Source organism: Sitophilus oryzae, unplaced genomic scaffold (assembly GCF_002938485.1).
Source record: "Sitophilus oryzae breed Bouriz unplaced genomic scaffold, Soryzae_2.0 scaffold_1007_pilon_pilon, whole genome shotgun sequence".
Classification (NCBI taxonomy): domain Eukaryota; kingdom Metazoa; phylum Arthropoda; class Insecta; order Coleoptera; family Curculionidae; genus Sitophilus; species Sitophilus oryzae.
The window spans coordinates 1,548,266-1,571,446 of NW_022145624.1; the positions used below are offsets into that span (position 1 = coordinate 1,548,266).

Here is a 23,181-nt window from a genome sequence, read left to right on the forward strand (position 1 = left end):
GACCCAACATTTATAAAGCAAACTACCCTTTATTTTGAACAAGGAATCACCTCCTGAAGTTTTTCGCATTTGTTTTGAAATACCCTGTATATACAGTGGTGGCCAAAAGTATGAAAACTTTTTACTTTTTAAAATATCACAGAAAATATTGCTATGCTTAAACTCTCAGGAATATAAATGAACAGCTTATCAGCAAATAAAAGTATTCCAAAAATTACACAGCGAAAAAAATATGTTTAGCAGTTTTTGTAGGAGAACAATAGATTTCTTGTGGCCAAAAGTATGGAAACCATAAATAAATACATTAAAATTATTTAGTTTAAGCTGATAAACGGTACGATTTGCTTCAGATAAATATAAACATCATGCCCAAGTCTAAATATTTCTCTACGGATTTAAAAAATAAAATAGTTGAACCAGGTAAATCATCTATATTAACAAGAGCTGTTATAAACAAATTCAAATAAGTAAAAATTTAATCATTTTAAAAGGTACCGTTTCGAAAACAATTCGTAAATTTAATAAAACAGGGAACGTTGCAACAGCTTTTAAGTCAGGAAGACCAAGAAAGTTGTGCAACAGGACAATGAAAGTAATGAAGAGAATATCAATGGGAGATCCAAAAGAAACATCCACAGACATTTCTCGAGAAATGGGTGAAAGGGGAATATCGGTGTCTGCACGGACGGTGAGAAGAAGGTTGGATGACATGGGACTTTTTGGAAGAGTTGCGGTGAAGAAACCACTAATATCAAAGAAAAATAGGATGGCCCGCTTTAAATTTGCTCAAGATCATCTCACCTGGTCTTATCAGAAATGGAATACTGTACTGTTTAGCGACGAAAGCAAGTTTCAACTGTTTGGTAGTGACGGGAGACGTTATGTCCGAAGACCAAAAGGTACACGGTACAGCCATAAGTACCAGATGCCCACAGTAAAACATGGGGGTGGGAGTATAATGGTATGGGGGTGTTTTTTTCGCTCAGGTGTTGGTCCTCTTATTAAAATTGATGGGATAATGGACCGTTTTTTGTACAAAGAAATGCCACTCAGATGGTTGTTCCAGCAAGACAATGATCCCAAGCACAAATCTCGGTTTGTTCAAAATTGGTTAAATGAACATAATGTTCCACTTATCGGAAACCTCACAGTCTCCGGATCTTAACCCCATAGAAAATTTATGGGACCATTTGGATAGCAAAATTCGAAGCCATTCTATTTCAAATAAAAATGAATTATGGGAAGTGCTAAAAACTGAATTGGCGGCCATTTCCAGTAAAGATTGTACGAGATTGATAGATTCGATGCCACGAATATGTAGAGAAGTAATTAATTCAAAGGGATATTCCACTAAATAATAGTAATTTTTATATTATCTTGAATTTTAATAAACATTCTTCTTAAGTTTCCATACTTTTGACCAAGAAAATATTCATAATTTTTTATATATTTTTTGATAGCTGTAATTTTTTATTTAAATGTATTAGGTTTTGTAGGAAATTATTTGTAGGTCACGATTATATAAGTCGTTTTATTTCATATTTTAATTTCTCAGCATAAATGACAAATTAAAAAGTTTCCATACTTTTGGCCACCACTGTATAATTTATCTATTAATATCTCTTAAACTATCAAAATATATTTAATAATATTTTAGGTTTATGTAAAGTGATCAGAAGCGAAGCCAAAAATGCAATAATATACACGGTGTTTCATTTAAAAAAGCATCCCGATCCATTCACACTTTTTCAAGCCACCCTGTAGAAGTTAAAATATTTTTCTGAAATACGTCCTTATACATGCAAGTTTTTTATTAAGGAGCTACAATTGCCCGATGCACTGTTGCCGGATCGGTATAAAGTAGGAGGAACGACATTGAACCGTGGCAACCCCTATTTGTGGCAACTTTTTCATTGTCACTCTGTTAAAAGTAAATTCCCCTATACATTAATTATAATCCTAGACTATTATAAAACTTTGTGGGAATTACCGTATATTTCTTTTATCACAAAGGCCAAAACAAGGAACAATCTGGCGAGGAACTCGTTCATGTTGGCTTCATTTGTCCAACAGAAATGGGCCTTTCCTGTTGTCGCTCCACCATTCCTGCAAACGAACAAAGGAAATTATTGTTATTAATTAATATAGTAAAGCTCATGAATTTTAATGATAAGAACGCATAAAAAGTGAGCGAATTCCACGCCTTTCGCGTCTGATTTCCATTTCTGCTGCGCTGAGCACAGCTGGATTGAACTGATTATCGTTATTTTTTATATTATATATCGAAGTAGAAAAAAAAATACATTCGACGCCCTGTGTTATATAAAAATAATTTATAAACAAGTGTCATTAAACTAGAATAATTGCCTGATAACTATTAATCCAATCAGAATGCTGTATTATAACAAGTTATCAATCATGAGAAGGAATAAATGAGTTAAAGTGCATGGCTAGATTTTGAATCAACCTCCACTAATTATTACACAAACAAATTCTAATTAAATAAATTTATTAATAAGTTTTTTAACTAATAATCCCGAATAACTTATGAAAAGGAATACAAACATTTTCAAAAATGGAAGCAATTAAAAAACGTTCGAGAAGAAATAAAGTTTTTAACCTATCCTTGCTGTTAAAATATCATTTAATCTACCTTTGCGGTTAAAGTACTATTTTATCTACTATTTTTGATAAAAATATAAGACAATTTTAACAGCTGCTATGTGAAAAACAAATTTTTATATGTTATTAAATTTAATTTGGCAATACAGTATAATCGCAAAAAAAACGACGTCAGCGATGGCTATGAAATGAAGGCAGTCATTGATCGTCATTTCAAAGCTAACTTGACGCCGTTTTTTTCTTCGATTATACAGAAGTTTCTTTGATGATGTCAACTTTTATAGATTTCTCTATAATATTTTCTCGTGTATATCCGTTTCTACTGTTTCAAAACAATTTCAATAATCGCTAATGGCTCTGGGATAAGTGATACACTTACGGAAACACCCTGTACTTATGCAACGGCCTTGGAAAAGCGAATGTGCATAGAATTGCGGCAATTGCACCGCCGATTTTTCCGGTAGGTATTGTAATTTATATTCTAATAGCTGTTTAGCTATTTATCCACCATATAACCCAATTAATTTATGAGAATGTCTGTTTTCCTTTGCCTTGGATCATTTTTCTTATCGATAATATCGTTGCCCCTAGTATCGACTTTGTCGGTTAATAAGGTATTTAAGAAAGAAATTTCAAGGAAAACATCGTGGAATTCTTTATGATGAAATGGATTCGTCATGCTCTGTCAATGGAGGGCGATTTATTGTTCGTAATTATCATAAAACTTTCCCCGATTTTTATATATTTAATGTTAATTATACTTAAAGAATAACAGTCTTAAAAAAGATACAGAATAAACATTAGAAATAAAAATAAAAAATATATATAAATATATCTATACTAATATATAAAATCCTTAAGTGACTGATTAATCACGATCCTGCTCGAACCACTCAACGTAATAAGCTCAATTTTAGCATACATGTTGATTCTAGGGTGTACAGACATTAAGGTTTGACCTCGCCAAAATTATCATAGATTGTGATTCCCAAGCCGTCTTTGACGCCGTTTTTTTTCCGACCGTATGGTATTTTATCAAAGGATATGTTCAATTAAAGGAAACCGTATACAACTTTCGGTTAATAATATAACGGGTTAACCAAGCGAACGTTCCCGCTACAGAGATTTGTTCGTTTGGCACGAATTTCTTCCACTGCACGTAAATTATATAAATGGCATGCAGCTGTTTGAGGTATTTTTGATCTATCTGTATCTGTCGACGGCTGCAATGACTTTCCGTCGAAACGGGAATGTGCATTAACTGTGTGTGCAACAACAGGAAAATGCAACGGAAGTGCAGCGGAAACAACTAGGCTAGAGAGGCTGATTATCGGATTGGCAAAGTCAGTGACGCAACATTCCGATATTTTCAGGGGGTTAATTATTATATGCATGTCGTAATCAGGGCAAGGATTTTGAATAAATGTGTTAAACTTGTCTTAAAATATATTTTTATTTTGTTTAAAACATAATTTATAAAAAAAATATATAAAAAAATATCTCACAGCGCTCAGGGATCGAAACATCTTCTGTTGCCACCACGCGAAGCGTCTCCTCAGATTTTCGATGTAGAACCACTTCTTCTTCATTTATTTTCAAAATTCCCTGTTTGAAGTTTAGTTCAAAACCTTTAGTGGTCATAATGTCCATTCCGAGAATAAGTTCATCTTCGATATCTGCTACTAACACTGGATGTTCAAAACTGGTGCTCCCAATAACAAAATTAAGGTTTACTTCTCCATGGACAGCAGCGGAGCCCTCCGTAGCAGTACGTAGTCGCCATTGTGTTGTTTTAACCTTCTTCGATGTTTTAAGAATGTCCGGTCTGATGATAGTTTTCGTCGCACCTGTATCCAACAGCATGGTCCGGAACTCTCCATCAACAAAACCATCCACAAAAATGCTGTTGAATTTGTGTTGTAGCGAGGCGACTTGAGCAGTTTTCGTTGGGGCATGTTGGGTACAGGTCGACGTGTGCCCCTTCATTTCGACCCTTAGTAGTTTTCCGACCTCGACGAAGCCGGTTCTTCGTTCTTCTCCTTACAACGGCTTCGCACGTGTCCCACCTGTCCGCAGTTCCAGCAACGAATCGGTCCCTTCTTGCCCATGTACTGGTCCATTACCTTCCGAACAATCCCTTCCACGGATTCGTCGGAACATTCGTCGATGGCCCGTACTCTTCCTAGAGACCGAGAACTTTGTTTCGCGGCCTCAAATTCTAGGGCACGTGCTAAAGCATCCACCAAGTGCGTTGGGTGGGCTAGGAGAAGTGCTTGTCTTGTCTTGTTGTCACGTAAGCCGTCGGAGAATGCCTGTACTACCAACCGCTCCATAACATTCTCGGGCGTAGCAGGGTACGCAAGGCGAACGAGGCGGGCTACGTCGGCTTCAAACTCCTGCAGAGACTCATTTGCCTTTTGAATGCGATTTTTTAGCTGGGAATGATAGACATGTTCCAAATGAGCTTGGCCGTACCTCATTTCTAAATGTCGTACCAATTGCTGATAATCTCCCTGTTTCGATGGTGACAGTGTCTGCAGGATATCAGTCGCATCTCCTCGCAGTGCGATAGTCAAAGCAGTAGCTTTTTCAGCGATTGTCCAGCCGTTCGCTCTCGCAGCGGCTTCAAATTGGCAAAAATAATTGGCTCAGGCGGTTTTTCCAACTGCGGAGGTTTCATAACTGATTTTGAGGTATACCTATTTTCGACTAGTTTCGGTCCCTCCGATGTTTCTTGACATTTTGGTGAATTCGACTCCGCTATTTCTTCTTTTTTCGATTTTTCTGTTAACATCGTCCTCAATCTGTGCTATTTTGTCTTGTGTATCTATTATCTTTTCTTCTAATTCCCTGGAGTTTTCTGTTATCTTGTTGTATAAACTTTGTTCTAAATTCAATATTTTATTATTGAAGCTGGCCTGTATGTCTTTTTTTCAGCGATCTTATCTTCTAAATTAACTTCCAAATCAGTTATTTTACTATTCAAATTGTTTAAGTTGTCGTCTAATTTTTGAGAATTTTCCGTTATTTTCCGATGGTAAGGTCATCTGAGGGCGGGCTATATAGTTAGGTTAGGTCGAGTCCACACCGGTCCGCAACAATAAGTAAATTCTAAGCAATTTTTATTCTATCGGGTGAAATCTGTCCAGATATTGGCTTCCCTGTTAATTTTACAGCAAAGTTGTAAACAGGGTTTCTAAAGAACCGCGTATGCTGAATACACACGCCAAATTTAAAGAACTGGGGAAAGAATTGCAGTTTTGTGAGGACAAACATATGCGCCTATCAGATTTTTTAAAAAATGTATGGCTTACTAGATATTTCGAAAAAACAAATTTCGGCTATTTTAAAAATTGTTCCTAATTCCATTATAATCTATTTTAGACAAAACGTTTTCAGATGAAAGTTGTAGATAATCACATCCTGTCCGTCTGTAACACGATAACTCAAAAACCGCTGAACCGATTTTAACCAAATTTGGCTCAAAATTACTGTGGCACCCGAGAATCTGGCCATTAGTTTTTGGTGGAGGTGGGGGGTTGGTAAGGGGGTATGGGAGGGGGTTAAAAATTTTAAAAAATCGTAACTCCAAAATTACAGTAGCTAGCGAAACGCGGTTTTCAAATTAAGATTAGGAATAATATTTGCAACAAAATTTGTAATAACATCAAAATCAGTCGCAGTTTTCGAGATATTAACACATTTTAGTATGGGCGGCTATACCTGCCTCCCGGCGCCAATTCTTTCTTTCTAAAGCCTGTCATTTTTGACATATGACACAAATATATGTTTTTTTTAAATGGAAACCATAGTTTGTCATGACTTCATAAAAAGTGCCATTTTTTAAACTTTCCAGCAATATAAGCGTTAATATCTTTTTTCGAAAAATTACTGAATTATAGCAAATTCTTATCTTTTTTAAACAGTTTCGTTTAGTTAGCCATGGGACAAGTGCAATCGTCATTGCTCTCAGAGGTTTCAAACTGTTTACCAAATAAAAATATTTCGTCGAGACAAAACTAAATTGCAAATATCAATTTTTCAAATGAAGAAAAGCTTGTGGATTATTGGTTTAACTCGCATCTTGTATGTGAACCATATATTTTCGAGGATACGTTGACCGGTGAACTTTTTTGAAAACAATTTACAAGACATGTTAGAAAATTTAAATATAGTGACTCTCGCATCAATAGAGTAATTCTAATATGACTTTAATTATGATGCTCCTCCCCACCCATTATGAAAGAAATGTTAAAAATTATTGTCTTGTACAACTCTAATGCCGGGTCCAGACCAAGCAGACAAAACAACGACAAAACAGAAATATTCATGTTTTATGACAAAATTGCGACAAATCCAATACATTTCTACGACATTTTTGTCTCAATTTTGTGTTGTTTCAAAATTCGGAGACTTTTCAATGTCCCGTCTCGAGTCGGTAAACATCAAAGTGTCTATGTTTTGTTTCTATATTAAACGACAAGTTGCACTGAACCAAAAGTCGACATAAATATAATGAAAAAGTTCATTAATATAATGAATTAAATCATTAATTTTGAGCCGATAAACGATTTCATTGGCACAATGAAAAGTAATTCATTAACTCTATGAACTTTAAGTTCATTACATCAATGAACAGTGTTCATTAATTTGAAGAATACATTCATTGGTACAATGAACAGATTTCATTAATATAATGTACCTAAATTCTTATATTAATGAACCGTTACCATTAATGCAATGAAATAATTTCATAACCTATTTAGTTATACATTTAAAAGTCGACACTATTAGTAACTCTTGTTACACCGTATAATCGATGATGAAGATCGCTGTCATTGATATGAAATGTCATTGTTAGTCATTTTCCAGCCAACTAAGTGAAAGAATTCTACTATAAATAGATTTCCATTTGAACAAGCCCTTAGCTACAAAAGTAACAAAATTGCTAATAGTGCCGACTTACTTACGAGCACAGTAAATTTTTTCATTAGGGATTATTAATAAAAAACAAGTGCAATAAACTAACAATAATTTATTAAACTCGATATAGCATATACAAATTAAAAATTAAAAAAATCGAATCGACGAAGAGAATAATAATGTTATTATTAATTTTAGGGTAAATTATAATAAGAAAATTAATTTACCAGTCGATATCCTGAGGGATTTCTATAAAAAGACCATTTTTTCATTATATTAGCTGTATCCTTGAATTTGCAACAGGCTTTCCAAGTAGCATCAAGTGGGTCCGATGTTAAATTGTCGAATTTGAGGGCTTGAAGATGGCTTGAAGATGGCTTGAAGGCAGGTCTCAACATCTTCTTCCGATTCTAAAAGACGTATATCAAAATAATTAAAATGCCAAATATTAAAAGAACATTCGAATTTACCATAATCAGTTCCATGCCTCGACTTGTTACTATGTTTTTCTTCTTGTTGTTTTTTATCTTCTGAAACATATTTGGAAACCGCTGTTTTAATGAATACCCACACCAGAGATCTCATACAGCGGAATTTGATTTGACAATACAACAAATTAACTACAATACGATAGGACTTTTATCTAAAATATTTAAAATATTGAAGAAAACACTTACCGCTCTAATGAAACTAAAGCCTCACTGAACAACTCAACCACACAGACGTTATTAAAGTGTCAAAGTAACCGATCAACATGGCGGGCATTTAAGCCCTAATATTTTATTCATGATATTAATAACCGCTTACATTAATATAATGTAGTGTGTTCGTTGTATTAATAACTGTACAACTCATTAATCAATGATTTAGTGCATAATATAATGAATATGTGTTTATTAAAGTTTCAGCTCTAAAAAAAGAACGCGTCCATTGAGACAATGAACGCGTTCATTATATTAATGAAAATCTCACATTAATTTAATAATCAGATCTTCATTATATTGATGAAATTAGATTCATAGTATTAATAAATCGGACATTGATCTATGATTAACAAATCATTATATTAATGAAAAAAATCATTGTCCCAATGAAACAACAGTTAATAATCAATGGTCATTAATATTATGAACAATATTTTTTTTAGTGCTGGACCCGGCATAAGAAGTGTCTTAAAAAAATATATATACCATGGTTCGTTTTTTCTTCAGATTGACAAAATTAGCACATGGTTTCGTCTATCAATCCTATCAGCTTTGGCTGGCTATTCACCTTACAAAGCCCTGTTAGGAGACTCATTACAGCTTTGGCCCTTTTCCTGTCTTTGCTTCTTACGTCTGTAGTGAATTTTGACGAATATTCTACTTCCTAGAATTTTGACGAATATTCTGTCCTAGTAAATTTCCTTATTACTCTAAAGATTCATTTTATAGGTAGAAAGTATTATTGTCTTTAAATCATAGTACATCTCCATATTTATGTACTTGGCAAATTACACCTTAAAAGATAGTTAAAACAATCAAATTTTAAATAGTATCCAAAACATATTATTATCTCTTCAAAACATACACGTATTGAACGCACAGTTAGTGTGCTATTAAAATAATTAAAACAAAAGAGTATTAAATAATATGAAAAGTTTATTACGCGAGTGTATTAAATAATACATACACATGCAATTTGTTTAAATACCATCATACGCAAGACATAAAAATAAACAGAAATTTTGTAAGAGTTATTGTTGCTATATGTAAAACAGTTTAGGCAAAACGACTACTAGTTTTTTGTTATTATTTTTAATAATTACATATTTCAAAATTGAGATTACAGTTATTATATTAATTTATTAAAAATACTAAATGGAAATGAAAGTCAATGTGATTAAAAACTAACTTTATTATAAAATTTATAAAAAAACCGGACAAACATAACTTAGCCCAAAATTTTTCAGATCTTTACAAACTTATTCTTATTTTTACTAACAATAGCTTGTTGGTCAAGATTTTTTTGCAAAGAACTGCAACTATTCGTGAGTAGCTTTTTCCGCTTTTTGGGATTTCCGGAAAGTATCGTAAACAAAAGAAAATTGCATAATAACATTATAAAAACCAAATATCAACGAGCAGTTGGAAATCAATGATAAAAATTCAAAATTCCCGGCAATATCTTGCAACTCTTTCAGATTATATTATTCTTGTCCATTTTCCCGGATATAATGGACTACCTTTACCATTTGGTCTGACTCAGAATGTTCTCTGAACTTCCGGAATGCACATTAATCCATCTTACTACTTTAATTAACCAGTCATTCCAAAAAGGAGTTTTTCCAAACTTCCTTAAGACAGCAATAATTATTCCTCTGCATAAAGGAGGAGATAAAGATCAAGTTTCGAACTATCGCCCAATTGCACTCCTACTTACATTATCTATGATCATTCAAAGATTAGTTAAAAAAAGGCTTCTATCTTCTCTCCTTAAATATAAAATACTTACTACCCATCAATTTGGATTTCTAAGTAACAGTTGCACAAATGATGCTATGTTCGACCTTTTTAATAATGTATATATCTAGTCTGAATAACCATCACTCTACAGCTACTGTGATTTCTGTGATTTCTCTAAGGCTTTCGACTGTGTTAATCGTAATATGTTAATTAACAAATTGCAATACTATGGATTCGGGGGAGTGCCGATTGAATGGTTTAAGTCATATCTTGGCAACACAAGGCAGCTTGTGAGGATTGATACGTCTATATGTCTTCTTGTAAGCCTATAGAATGTGGTGTCCCACAGGGTTCAGGACTTGGCCCTATTTTGTTTCAGGTGTTTATCAACGACATTGCAAATCTAGAAATTAGAAGTAAAATCTACCTCTTTGCGGACGATACTAGTTTCACTTGGAGCGGCCCAGATCGCACCATTAAATCTTGGTGCGATTCTAATCTCCTATGCCTCAATCTATCAAAAACTAAAGTTTTGTCATATAAAAGTACTATACAACCTTTTGTACTTAATAACACCACTATTGACGTCGTGGACTCTGTGCAATTCTTAGGACTTGTTGTAGACAACTCGTTAAAATGGGACTTGTACATCGTAGCTTTATCAAAGAAACTAAGCTCTGCCTGTTTTGCGCTAAGATCAGTGTCTAAGGAACTTAACTCATCAACCTCTAGAATGGTCTATTATGCCCTTTTTGAGTCGCATCTTCGTTATGCCCTTCCATTCTGGGGTACTTGCTGCGCGACAAAAATTTGATCGTATTTTCAAACTTCAAAGAGAGCAGTTCGATACTTATTGGGACTAAACAGTAGAACTCACTGCCAGAATTTCTTTAAAAATTTCAAAATACTGACTCTTCCTTCTTTATTCATTTTTGAATCCGTTTGCTTAATCCGCAAGCGCATATCTACTATTCCCGAAAGGCCTTCTCACAACTATCCACTTAGGAATGCGGAGCACGATCTTTATCTGCCAACCCCGAGCTCAGAACTAGTTAATGGCTCAATACTGTATAATGCCAAAAAAATGTACAATCATCTGCTTTTGAATATCAAGTCGCTTTCATTCTTTCCCGCATTTAGCAAAGCTCTAAAATCATACTTACTGGAGATATGCCCTATATGCGGTAAACGACTTCTTTGTTGGTGTTTAATCATGAACAATTTTGAACTTTAAAATTTTGGTCATCTCACACACTGGTTAAAAGTCTAGTATTTAATGATTATATCCATTTACAATTTTCCTATTGTAAAATTTTATTGATACGCCTTTTTTGTGTTCTGCAATGTCCATGTATTAATGCAGTAATTTTAATGACGTATTTTTTTCTGAATTGTATGATATTTTTTATTATTTGTATATTTTTTGTGCTTTTGTTTGTTTTGTAAATGCTTTGTCGATGAAGCTATTTTGGCTTTTTGTACACTAAAGCGATATTTATTATTATTATTATTAATATCAGGATCCAAGGGACGTACTATGCCCCTTATGACAATGCTTTGTGATATCTGGCACCCAAACAAAAAAAGTCAATCAATCCAAACCAAACAACCTATTAAAATTATAAACTTGGTTTAAATCTAAACTCTCAATCGTACTTAAATGTTATTTATTACTTTCATAAAAAAAACTGATAAATAATAACGACTAGTCATATTTATTAGAATTCATCTAAATAATTATATCACCTCAAAGAAAACAATTAAAAAAAACAGACTACACCCAACATTTTCCTGTGTGAAAGTGTGCATTTTTCCCCGCGTGACATTTTTTATCTAATTTCAATATATGAAAAGTGATTATAAAACACAAGTAAAACTGGAAATCTTATCGTAATATATAACATTATTATATATGTAGTTAACGACAACTCGCCAGACATGTGCAACGATCTTTTCTAGCTTAGATTTTTATCTACCCCTTCCAAACCATCTAGCGCACTTGCTCGCATTATATTATTGCGTTTCCAAGTAAATTTGCAATTTATTAATCTATGCCCCGAGTTATACAACACTATAGAAAGGTAATTATAAGCTAGATATGCGCTAGATTTTTATTTGTTCTCTACTGGTTGCTGCCCCACAGCTTACAGACGTGTTATTAGCATCATTTTTATTATTTATATTCGACTTAGTTCGTGATTTCAGAGCCAAGGAAGTGAGATACGTTAAATCAGTTCAACAGCTTCCGCAAAAAATGGGTTTTAATGTTTTATTTTGACACGAAAAAACTGTAATTTGTAAAAATGGCTAGCGTTTGAAAGTTATTTAGAAATTCTTGTTTAATTAATGTAATTTATTCTAAAGAATTTGTTATATTCGAGCTTACAGGAATTTGTTTAATATATATAGGGTGTTTCAGGTAAATAGTGTAGCTAGGAGATTTCATTTAATATACTGAAACAGAAATTGGTCAGAATTTCTGCACTTTTACATTAAAAAATTACTAGCTTTTTTAAATAATCTATAATATAATAACTAATATCGGTGTCTGGAGCTCAATTTTTGTCAAAAATATGATGGTGAAAACCGCATATCGATATCTGGTACCGTTTCGGAGTTACGGGGTGTGTTTTTCAAAAATATGCATTTTAACAAATCGCTGTAACTTTTTTGCTATGGAAAATTTTGTATTTTTATAAAAACATTTCCAAAGCACCTTTTTACGTAGAATTTAATGGTTTAAGTATATTTTTTTTAATATTAATAATTTAAGAATTATCAACAGAAAATTTGATTTTTTATATGGGACACCCTGTATATTTTTAATTTATTGAAAAGAATTTAAAATTACCTCTCCAAAAATATAACACACTTGATATTTTGTTGGATTCCTCTGCGGCTTTGAACAACACCGGCTGTAATGCAAAAAAATTCTAGCTGTGAGCATCAATTAAAACGAAAATAATATTTGCTATGAGAGATGCAGAATTTTATAACAATTTAAAATATATTTAACCAACATCTACACATTTAAACTATATCTAATATCAATAAAAATAAATAGCAAACGAAGACATGAGATTTTGCTACAGGTATTCGACATATCGACCGTCTTCTGTTATGGACAGACGAGGCAGTTTTTGAACAATTCTCGCGGAATTCATTAACTCAGTGGCGGTAAAAGATACCCTCTCATAACTGCTAAGTATTTCTAATGCTTGTCTAGATTATACGGAAGAATAAGGAACCTTTATTCTTCCGCAAATATATCCATAGGATTAGATCCATGGGCACTAAGTCAGGCGGCCTCGACGGCCAACGGCTGGGATCTTGGTTCAAATATTTTTGAAATTGGCTTGGTTTGAATCATTGGTTGGCATATCACCAATAAGGGGTCCAAAGCCTACTAGTTAAAAGGGGCGAACTTTTAAAAATTCTGTATTTCGAAGGGGATTATAACAAAATATCAAGTGTGCTATATTTTTGGAACGGTAATTTTAAATTATTTTCAGTTAATTAAAAATATAGGGGGTGTCCCAAATAAAAAATCAATTTTTCTGTTGATAACTCTTAAATTATTAATTAAAAAAAAATTATACTTAAACCATTAAATTCTACGTAAAAAGGTGCTTTGGAAATGTTTTCATAGAAATACAACATTTTCCATAGAAAAAAAGTTACAGCGATTTGTTAAAAATGTACATTTTTGAAAAACGCCCCGTAACTCCGAAACGGTAACAGATATTGATGTGCGGTTTTCACCATCATGTTTTTGATGAAAATTGACCTCCAGGCACCGATATTAGTTTTCGTCTATCTCCTATAGAAAAGGGTGTTTCCATTTAAAAGCGTCGAATTGGACCCACCCTGTACAGGTTTCGCATGCACAGGTCATGACTGATTTTTAGTATAACAAAAATTATTTTTAATAGTGCTATTACCGCAAGATTACCGTAATCAATCTACCAAAAAAGCCCATTAAAATCATTTGAATAAATTTAACATCTTCAAAATATACCATTAATTTTTATTTATTGAAAAATCCAAAACAACAAATATTCACGAAAGAAAATTTATTATATATATACTAAAAAAGAAAATATACTGTTACAAAATTTGATTATTTTAATATTAATGCTGTCATTATTTAAGCTCATTATGAGACAGGAAAGTTATATGGAATAAATATTACAGAAAAAAAATAAAAAAAGCCAAAACCGGATTTGGATTTGATGATTAAATTCACTTTTACTGTATAATATTAACATGGTTTCCGGAGAAGATACAGAAATGACGTTATACAGAAGAATCACTATAGGATTCTTCATATTTTATTTAATATAATACCCCTCCAAATTTTATGTTTTATCTTTTTAATGTTTCATTCTATTTTCGTTATATTTCACAAGTTCTTAGTTTAGTTAATTAATTTTTACTGATTTTTTTATCTTATCTTTTTTGTTTCATAATCATCATTAAGGGGCATTCTAGATTTGAAAATAGTTGAGTTTTTACATTACAGGGTGCGTCTCAAAAGTGGCTCTCCCCTATAACTTTTTTATTTTTTCAGATAAAAAAACGAGATTTGGTATGTTAGTATATGACATAAATTAGGATTGATTGGTGTATTCAATTGTTTTTGATCACTTCCTGTTTCACCGGAAATTACTACAACTTCTGATTTTTAAATTGCACCCTCGGTATTTTTTTACTTTATTCGATAGAATATGACATTCTAAATAGAATGACATATCATATGTCAACTTTTGACAGTCTCGCTTAACAGATATTATGACGCCGTTTTCATAGAGTGCCATGGCTATGTTAAAAACACTAATCCTTCATCAAGAAGTCTTGGAAAAATAGATTGATCGTGTAATGTTTTTAGTGTCTTGTCCTGGACAGTTAGAAAATGCTCAAATCGTATTTTTAATCATATCTCGATTTTTTCAAATGGAACGAGGGTGGCTCATTAGCATATTTGGAAAAAGCATTTTTTTACGAATAATTTGATACCACACACTTCGAGTATTTCGAGTCAAATTTTTGTTACGAACCGCAAGTTATAATTTCAAATAAACCATATGCGAAAATGTCAAAAGTTGACATATGATATGTCATTCTATTTAGAGTGACATTTTCTATCGAATAAAGCAAAAAAATACCGGGGGTATAATTTAAAAATCAAAAGTTGTAGTCATTTCCGGTGAAACAGGTAGTGACCGAAAACAATTGAATACGTCAATCAATCCTAATTTATGTCATATACTAACATACCAAATCTCGTTTTTTTAACTAAAAAAATAAAAAAGTTATAGGGATGAGCCACTTTTGAGACGCACCCGGTATATATAATTTTTTTTATGTACTCCTTTTTTGTATAGGCGATCTTATATTTTGGTATTAATAATTATTAATAACAGTAATAAACAGAAATTGGAATAAATCACTCTAAAATCTGGTAAAAAATTCTGAAAATCAAATGAATAATAAGAAAGTTATTAAAAAAATAATGTTTAATAATGCTGTTCAAGTTTAATAATAATGCTGTTAAATTCTTTATTATTTACCAATAAATATTTTTATTAAAATTTCGAATGTCAGAAAATAAATATGAAACCTATATTATACATACGTTTATTTACAGTCTGTTGGTACCCTTGTAACTGTCAAATCGATGAGTTATGTTCTGTGGTTTGAAGATATTCCAGTAATATGAATTATGGCAACAAACGCTTTTAAAGCCAATCTCTGCAATTCTATTATACCCAAGCGAGCTAATGGCATTATTCGACATAAGAACAGCCAAAATGGAATAGAAGATTAAATTAGATTTAATACTCCATTTATTCTTGAGTTGGCCTCACAAAAGCTATTTTAGGTTTTTGAATATAATAGGTTTAATCACACAAAGCATCCCTCAATTATGTTTTTTTTATTTATTTTAAAAACTTTTATGTTAATTTGCAATGATTCAAATCAAAATTAACCGAGATATGGTGGCTAGAAGCTAGGTAATGATAGTAGAAATTAAAAAAAAAATAAGTTGCTGAAAAATTCAGACTGGCGCACCTCATTCGCCTCAGTTGATTATACGAAAACGGAAAGATGTAAAAACAAAATATTTTAGAGGTATATATGGGAAGGGAATGTGCATAATTTGAAATTATTTTAAAATGTGTGTAACAGGGTGTGTCAGAACTAAGATCCATGCCAAAGTAATATTTTTTCTTATGGAACTTCCGATATTTTATCTCATTTTTGGATTCTTGGACATAAAATAAGGCATTTACTATGAGGGTTTAATATTTTTAAAAGCTTTGGTTTTTGAGATATTATACCTTTATTTAGATGTCTTTGGTTACCACCCTCTATATACCACAAATTTATTTTTCGCTCAATTTTATTTATAGCTCTTTGAACTTTCTCCTTATACTTCCGAATGCATTTTGTACTCTTTACTGTAAATGTTGAGATGAATGATTGTTTTCACTTTTACAAATGACGTCAAAAAATGTAGCCCCTTGCCGATAGGTCCAGGAACCTCGCATGACATACTGCTCTACCATTTCCAATCCATCTTTCGGGAAAATGATTTGATTGTTTATATTATATTATATTTATATTAATTATTTTATATTATTTTATTGCATTTGATTTTCCGTATCTAATGTTTTACTCCACGTCACTGTTAAGTCACAAATTACCTATAATAGATGCGAAAGAACACCGAATTATGCGTTCAGGTTTCTGTGACCTTCAGAAAGAGTTCATAGACAATCCGCATCAATGTATAGTTTGGGTTATTATTTGTTTGGGTGAAAACAATCTGCACTAATATGCTATCGAGGCATACAAAAAGGTCCACAGACTTCGAGACATACGAAAAATCAAGTCCATTTAGCGTGTGTCGCAATTTTCACACCTTAAAAAATTAGTTTTTTATAGCTATAGCAACTGCAGCGACTATGAAAAAAGCTGTGTGATTTTCATAGAAAATAAAGGCACCTGTAATTCATTTGAGAATGTTATAAATCGCTAAAAGAGGTTTCAAATCTCTTGGATTTCTATTAATATTAAATAAATTTTATTAAAAATTGAACTAAAATTGTTAGTATCATTAAAACAATTCAAATTCAAAAATTGTATCAGTCAAATTCCCTCATTTAAGGTGAATATTAAAGTAAATATAAATACAGCTCATTCTAAGCTCTACTTATCTTTAAGAAAAATTTAAATCATTGTTGCAATTGGGCCTTAATGCCATTTCGAATGAACAATAGTATTAATAATGTACATTATAATAATAATAAATTTTATATCATAGTGTGTATTAAAACTACTAAAACACTTTTAAATTGATATTATATTAACAACTTTTGTTTTTTAATCCAAAAAAAAGTTACCAATTTTCTCAATCAGAATATTTGCGGTCCTGAAAAGGACCTCCGTTTTCCCATGTCCGTCAAGGTAGGTAATGGGTAAACGGTAAAAAAACAGGATAATGAAATTTAAAAAATTACAAAAATTGTTCAAAAGTGCCTCCCTCTTGCATTAAACAATAACCCAAATGATCATAAAATCCCCTCCACACATTGGATAACATATCAGGGGTGACAGTGTCAAAGGCATTAAATATTTTCTGTCTTAACTGCTCCAAGTTTTTAATTTCTTCATGGCCGTAAATTTTAGATTGTATGTACTCCCATAAAATCATTCACCGAGAAGTCAGGCGAAATTAAATGTCAGTCTAAACAAAACTGTAATTTTTGAAAACTTGTCAAAATTTGGACACACGCTAACTGGACTTGATTTTCCTATGTCTCGAAGTCTGTGGACTTTTCTGTATAATCTCACAGTAATTTAATAGATTGCTCGTCATATTATATCAGCTCGTAGGAGATTAGGAAAAAAAAAGATATTTATAGTTTAAAAAATAATTTATTTAACAAAATTTAATTAAAGACGTGACAAAATAGTTACATTTCTATTGGTTCTATCGGACTTTTTTCGACTGTATAAATCTTTATTTTTTGTACTAACTTTAATGCATAAAATATTTTCAATCTAATAAATAATTTAATGATGTAAATAAGAGGAAATTTCTCACATGGGTGGTCAAATTCTATAGTTTTCATTATATCAAACAGCCTCTGAATGTTTTATTCAGTGCAAAACTCATCAAAATTTAATATAAATAATTTTTCCAGCCCGTCAAAAAAAAATGAACAAATTTTTCCACTTTCATGATCAAAGGCTTTTAAATGGGTAAATAATTTCGAGTTATCCAGAGATTCGGATTCTTTTGCAAATTTTAGACAAATATCACATTGATGTATTTGAAGACCCTTTTTAATGATGTAGTCAAACATAATTAAAGGCATTTTGAGTTGAAATCTTTTCTCAGAGGCTGTTTGATATAATGAAAACTATAAAATTTGACCACCCATGTGAGAAATTTCCTCTTATTTACATCATTAAATGATTTATTAGATTGAAAATATTTGATGTATTAAAGTTTCAAATAAAGATTTATATAGTCGAAAAAAAAAGTCCGATAGAACCAATAGAAAGGTAACTATCTTGTCACATTTTTAATTAAATTTTGTTAAATAAATTAATTTTTTATACTATAAATATTTTTTTTTTCCTTATAAATAAACACATTTGCATCCCATTTTAAATAAGATATACAAATTACCAAAACTTAGAAATAACAGTTCAAAAGTTCAACAAAAATCCTAGGTCCGTATTTAAAAAAATTAAATTTGCCTAGGTATCTCAAAAATTATCAGCTTATTTGAAAATCTAAAAGTACTATCAGATAGCCCTAATAAAGTGGCTATGATAATGTGCAATTGTTTTTTGATTTTCTAAAAAGTAACGACAGGAAAAAATAAAATTGATTTTCAGAAAAGTCAGTTTCTTTCCAAAAAACTCAGCAATCCTTGAAATTTTTAAAACTTTTTTGATGGCATTTTGGTGAACATCCCAAAGCGGCAACTTTGTCCCAATTTAATCATTTCGTATCTATTACGGTTACCGAGATACCAATGCTCGTACCTCGAATTCGTAGCACCCTGTATAATGAAACACCCGGTATAGGTAGATAAAATTGTGCAAGTAGACTATTCTACTCTTACATATTATTAATCTATATAGATATTAATAACAATAAAAAAATAAAAATTTACTTAAGAAATTGCTTTTTTTTCTCAACTCAAAATGATTCATTTCCAATCTTATACTAACAGTATGTATAATAATTTTACACCTAACCTGTCTACTTCTATATTTGATAATTTTTATGCTCTATTAAATACATAATATATCAAATAAGATTGTAATTATCTGCACAATTATTTGTGCAGAGCATAGAATACACTGTGAGCTAAAGAATCTATATAATTATATTTTATAATTCCGTTTCTTTATAAGTAACAACAAAATAGAGTAATATAAAAAAAATAACCTTATTATCATTAAGGAGAAACCCCAATCTAGTATGAGGAAAACTTTAAGCATTAATCTTAAAGTTTTATCTGAAGGAAAAAAATAGTTTTGCTAAACTCTGCAAAAAAATATCAAGTTGTGATATTCTGTATAATAGAATACACAATAAAACAGTGTTTTATGTTGTTTACTTTATTTTAAGGGTCTATTTTCGGCAGAACTTTTGCGTGATATGGCCTAATAAAATTTCAGGAAAACCCTAAAAGAAATTAGAAACATATAGAGGACAGTGACATACTATTAATTTATTAAGAAAAAAATAGTTTGGAACTATAAAAAGGACATAGTGTATTATAGAATAGACAATATAGATTATATTATAGGACATTATAGAATAGAAATTCAACGGAAAATAGTAGGAAAGCATCGTATTCAAATCTTGAAAAATATTGAAATATACCGGATGCGTCTCAAAAGTGGCTCACCCCCTATAACTTTTTTATTTTTTCAGATAAAAGAACGGAATTTGGTAGATTAGTGTATGACATAAATTAGGATTGATTGACGTATTCAATTGTTTTCGGTCACTTCCTGATTCACCGGAAATCACTACAACTTTTGATTTTTAAATGGCACTCTCGGTATTTTTTTACTTTATTCGATAGAAAATGACATATCATAAATATGTCAACTATTGAAATTCTCGCTTAAAACAAAATTAAATTTAAAATTCAATCTAGAGTGCCATGGTTATGTTAAAAACACTAATCTTAATCAAGGAGCCTTGGAAAAACAGATTTGATCGTCTAATGATTTTAGTTTCTTGTCCTGGTCAGTTAGAAAATGCTCAAAAAGCATTTTTTAAGAATAATTTGGCACCACACACTTGGTATTTCGAGTCAAATTTTCGTTACGATCCGCAAGTTATAATTTCAAATAAACCATATATGTGAAAATGTCAAAAGTTGACATATGATATGTCATTTCCGGTGAAACAGGAAGTAACCGAAAACAATTGAATACGTCAATCAATCCTAATTTATGTCATATAGTAAAATACCAAATCTCGTTTCTTTATCTGAAAAATTAAAAAAGTTATAGGGGGCGAGCCACGATTGAGACGCACCGGTATAACGTATGAGCAATATGCTAAACAGATTATCATGCTCTTTAAATGGTATCTTGATACACTTTTAATCATATTCGATTAAGTTTCTTTGACATCAATACTATGTATATTTATCGATTTTACTAAAACATTCCAATGAAGAAATTAGAAAATCTCCTTTAATGATAACTCAGATTTAAGTAAACTACAATATTTTAACAAACATTGTTAGAGGATTGAATATTAAGGATCAATTTGAATGTGTAAAGCCGGTTATGTTTTATAAGAGTTTTTTAAGATGTGTTTAGAGCACCAATACTTCTTTTAAACTTGTTATAATAAATTTGTTATAAAATATAGCAAAGACTGATTTATTTGATATTTTTAACCTTTATGTTTATAATTAACAACAAGATTTAATGGAACCAAAGGTCTGAAACAAGGGTGCTGTATTTCACCAACACTGTTCAAGATGTATCTCGAACAAGTTCTCAAAGGTTGGAAGCAAAAATGTAGAAATATGGGAGTACCCATAGGGGATAACATGCTCTACACACTTTGCTTCGCGGACGATCAGGTGATCATAGCACAAGATTACGATGACATAAATTATATGACACGTAAGCTTATAGAAGAATATCAGAAATGGGGACTCGAGATCAATACTAACAAAACAGAATATATGTGTATCGGAGGAGAACAACAAGATCTAATACTAGAAGAAGGGAAGAAAATTAAGTGCTGCACAAAATACAAATATTTGGGTATGCAAATCACAAATGATGGACTTTTGGATACAGCAATTAAAGAACGAAACCAACTTGGAAGGAATGCTATCACGGTATTGGATGGGATACTGTGGGACAGAAGCATAAACAACAAGAACATAACTCTAATATACAATACCATCATAAAGAGTATAACCAGGTACAGCTGTGAAGTCTGGCCAATTAAGGAAACAACAAAACGAATGCTGGAAGCTACAGAGATGGATTTTTGGAGAAGATCAGCAGGCAAATCAAGACTCGAGCGAATAACTAATGAACGCATAAGAGAGATTATGGAAGTTAGACATGCGATAGTGGACGACATAAAGAACAGTCAACTCAGATGGTACGGGCATGTCCAAAGAATGGCAGAAATAAGAATCCCAAAAGCAAATTATAAACGTAATATGGAAACCTGCAGGAAGAAGAAAACCGGGTAGACCGAGAAGAAGTTGGCAGGACGGGATTGACACGTTTATGGAGGAAAGATCTCTCGGAGACGGTGCATGGAGAGACAGACAGGCATGGACAGATGGCATCGGAAGACGTAGAATGTTTTAAACCGATTAATATATATATGTTTATATTTAAAAAAAAATGATAACAATCTTAGGTTAACGAATTGAAGTGATTTTACAGGAAAAATTATCGAGTATGATAGTTTTTTGTAGTTTTATTGGAAAATATTTGAAATTTTCGATTGGTGTTATTTTTGATCGCTGGTATCTTTGAGAAGGTTTATCTGAGGAACTTTTTTTTGTAGAGCAAATGTTCTATAAATGTTCTCGCGAGGATGTTGCGGAATCAAACTATTCCGAAATTAATAAAATTCAAAAATAAAAAAAAATTCCGTGTTATTTAAATGAAAAAACAACAAATAAATTGAGGCAAACCTTAATATTAATATTAAGGGTTCTATTAGGCGCCAAAATTTTTGTTTTTAAATTTACTTTCAACTTTTCAACACCATAAGAAAAAAAAGTTTTTTTTTATTTTGAAACACCCTAATGTAATATTAAACATCACAGAATTTTCTTTTATATCACCAAAAGATAATTCGTAGTCAACTGACAACAAAAGACATGAATCAACTCATTTTAACAACTGATATGATTTGTTATGTCTTTATTTTTGAGAAAATTTAGCCCAAACATAAGGAATATTTTGTTGATGTTTGACCATTAAAATCTTAAAAATAAGGAAGTTGTCTAAAAATGTGCTACAATACGGATATAGTATAATCCTTTATATTTAATTTCCTTCTTCATTTGTGTAAAAATACCTAGCCACTTTTACATAAAACGTTAAATGCCGAACGCTTATTTTTCTTCTTTTTCTATCACTCCTTTGCAATTAATTTAAAATAACTATTTTTTTCAATGAACTTATTATCAAAAATTAAACTCAAAAGACCTACCTGGCTATTAAGTAGTTCTAACCAAAACCTTCTCTTCGTTTTTTAAAAAGAAAAACCAAGTTTTCACTGCACTTTCTCGCGGTATTTTTAAAAGAAAAACTCTCGGCAGTACCAGCGCGCGGTCAATAGCTACCCGTACGACTCAAGACAGGTGAATGTGGTACATGCGGTACCCGGAGAACCGCGGTACACGGTACTTCTCTGCTCTTACCGATCACCAAAACGGTTCTGCTGAGCCAAATGAGAAAGGACCGGGTTTCGGGCCGTTTGGGTACTGATAGCGGTTCAAATTGGGGCTTTAACTTTTATAAAAAGAGTTTTTTTCTTGTTTTGAAGCGGTCGGGTACTATTTCTTCCGATAATTTTGTTGTTAGTACTGTCTTTTTTATATTAAATAAGATCTGAGTATTCTAGATACACTCAGATACAAAAAACCGCAACGAAGAA

The 23,181-nt window shown here is 31.7% G+C and overlaps 1 protein-coding gene across 5 annotated transcripts in view; it reads right to left on the minus strand.

The window, feature by feature from the left end:
* Window positions 1-22,939, minus strand: part of LOC115891789 (cadherin-89D) — a 69,611-nt gene extending 46,672 nt beyond the window's left edge. For all 5 annotated transcript variants that reach the window (XM_030912378.1, XM_030912356.1, XM_030912351.1 and 2 more), the window contains exons 1-2: window positions 22,735-22,939; window positions 1,991-2,106 (exon numbers count right to left, since the gene is read on the minus strand). In XM_030912378.1, the coding sequence (XP_030768238.1) occupies window positions 1,991-2,051 (61 nt within the window). In that variant the 5' untranslated portion in view covers window positions 2,052-2,106; window positions 22,735-22,939. The remainder of the gene's footprint in view (window positions 1-1,990; window positions 2,107-22,734) is intronic.
* Window positions 22,940-23,181: the final 242 nt, after the last annotated feature.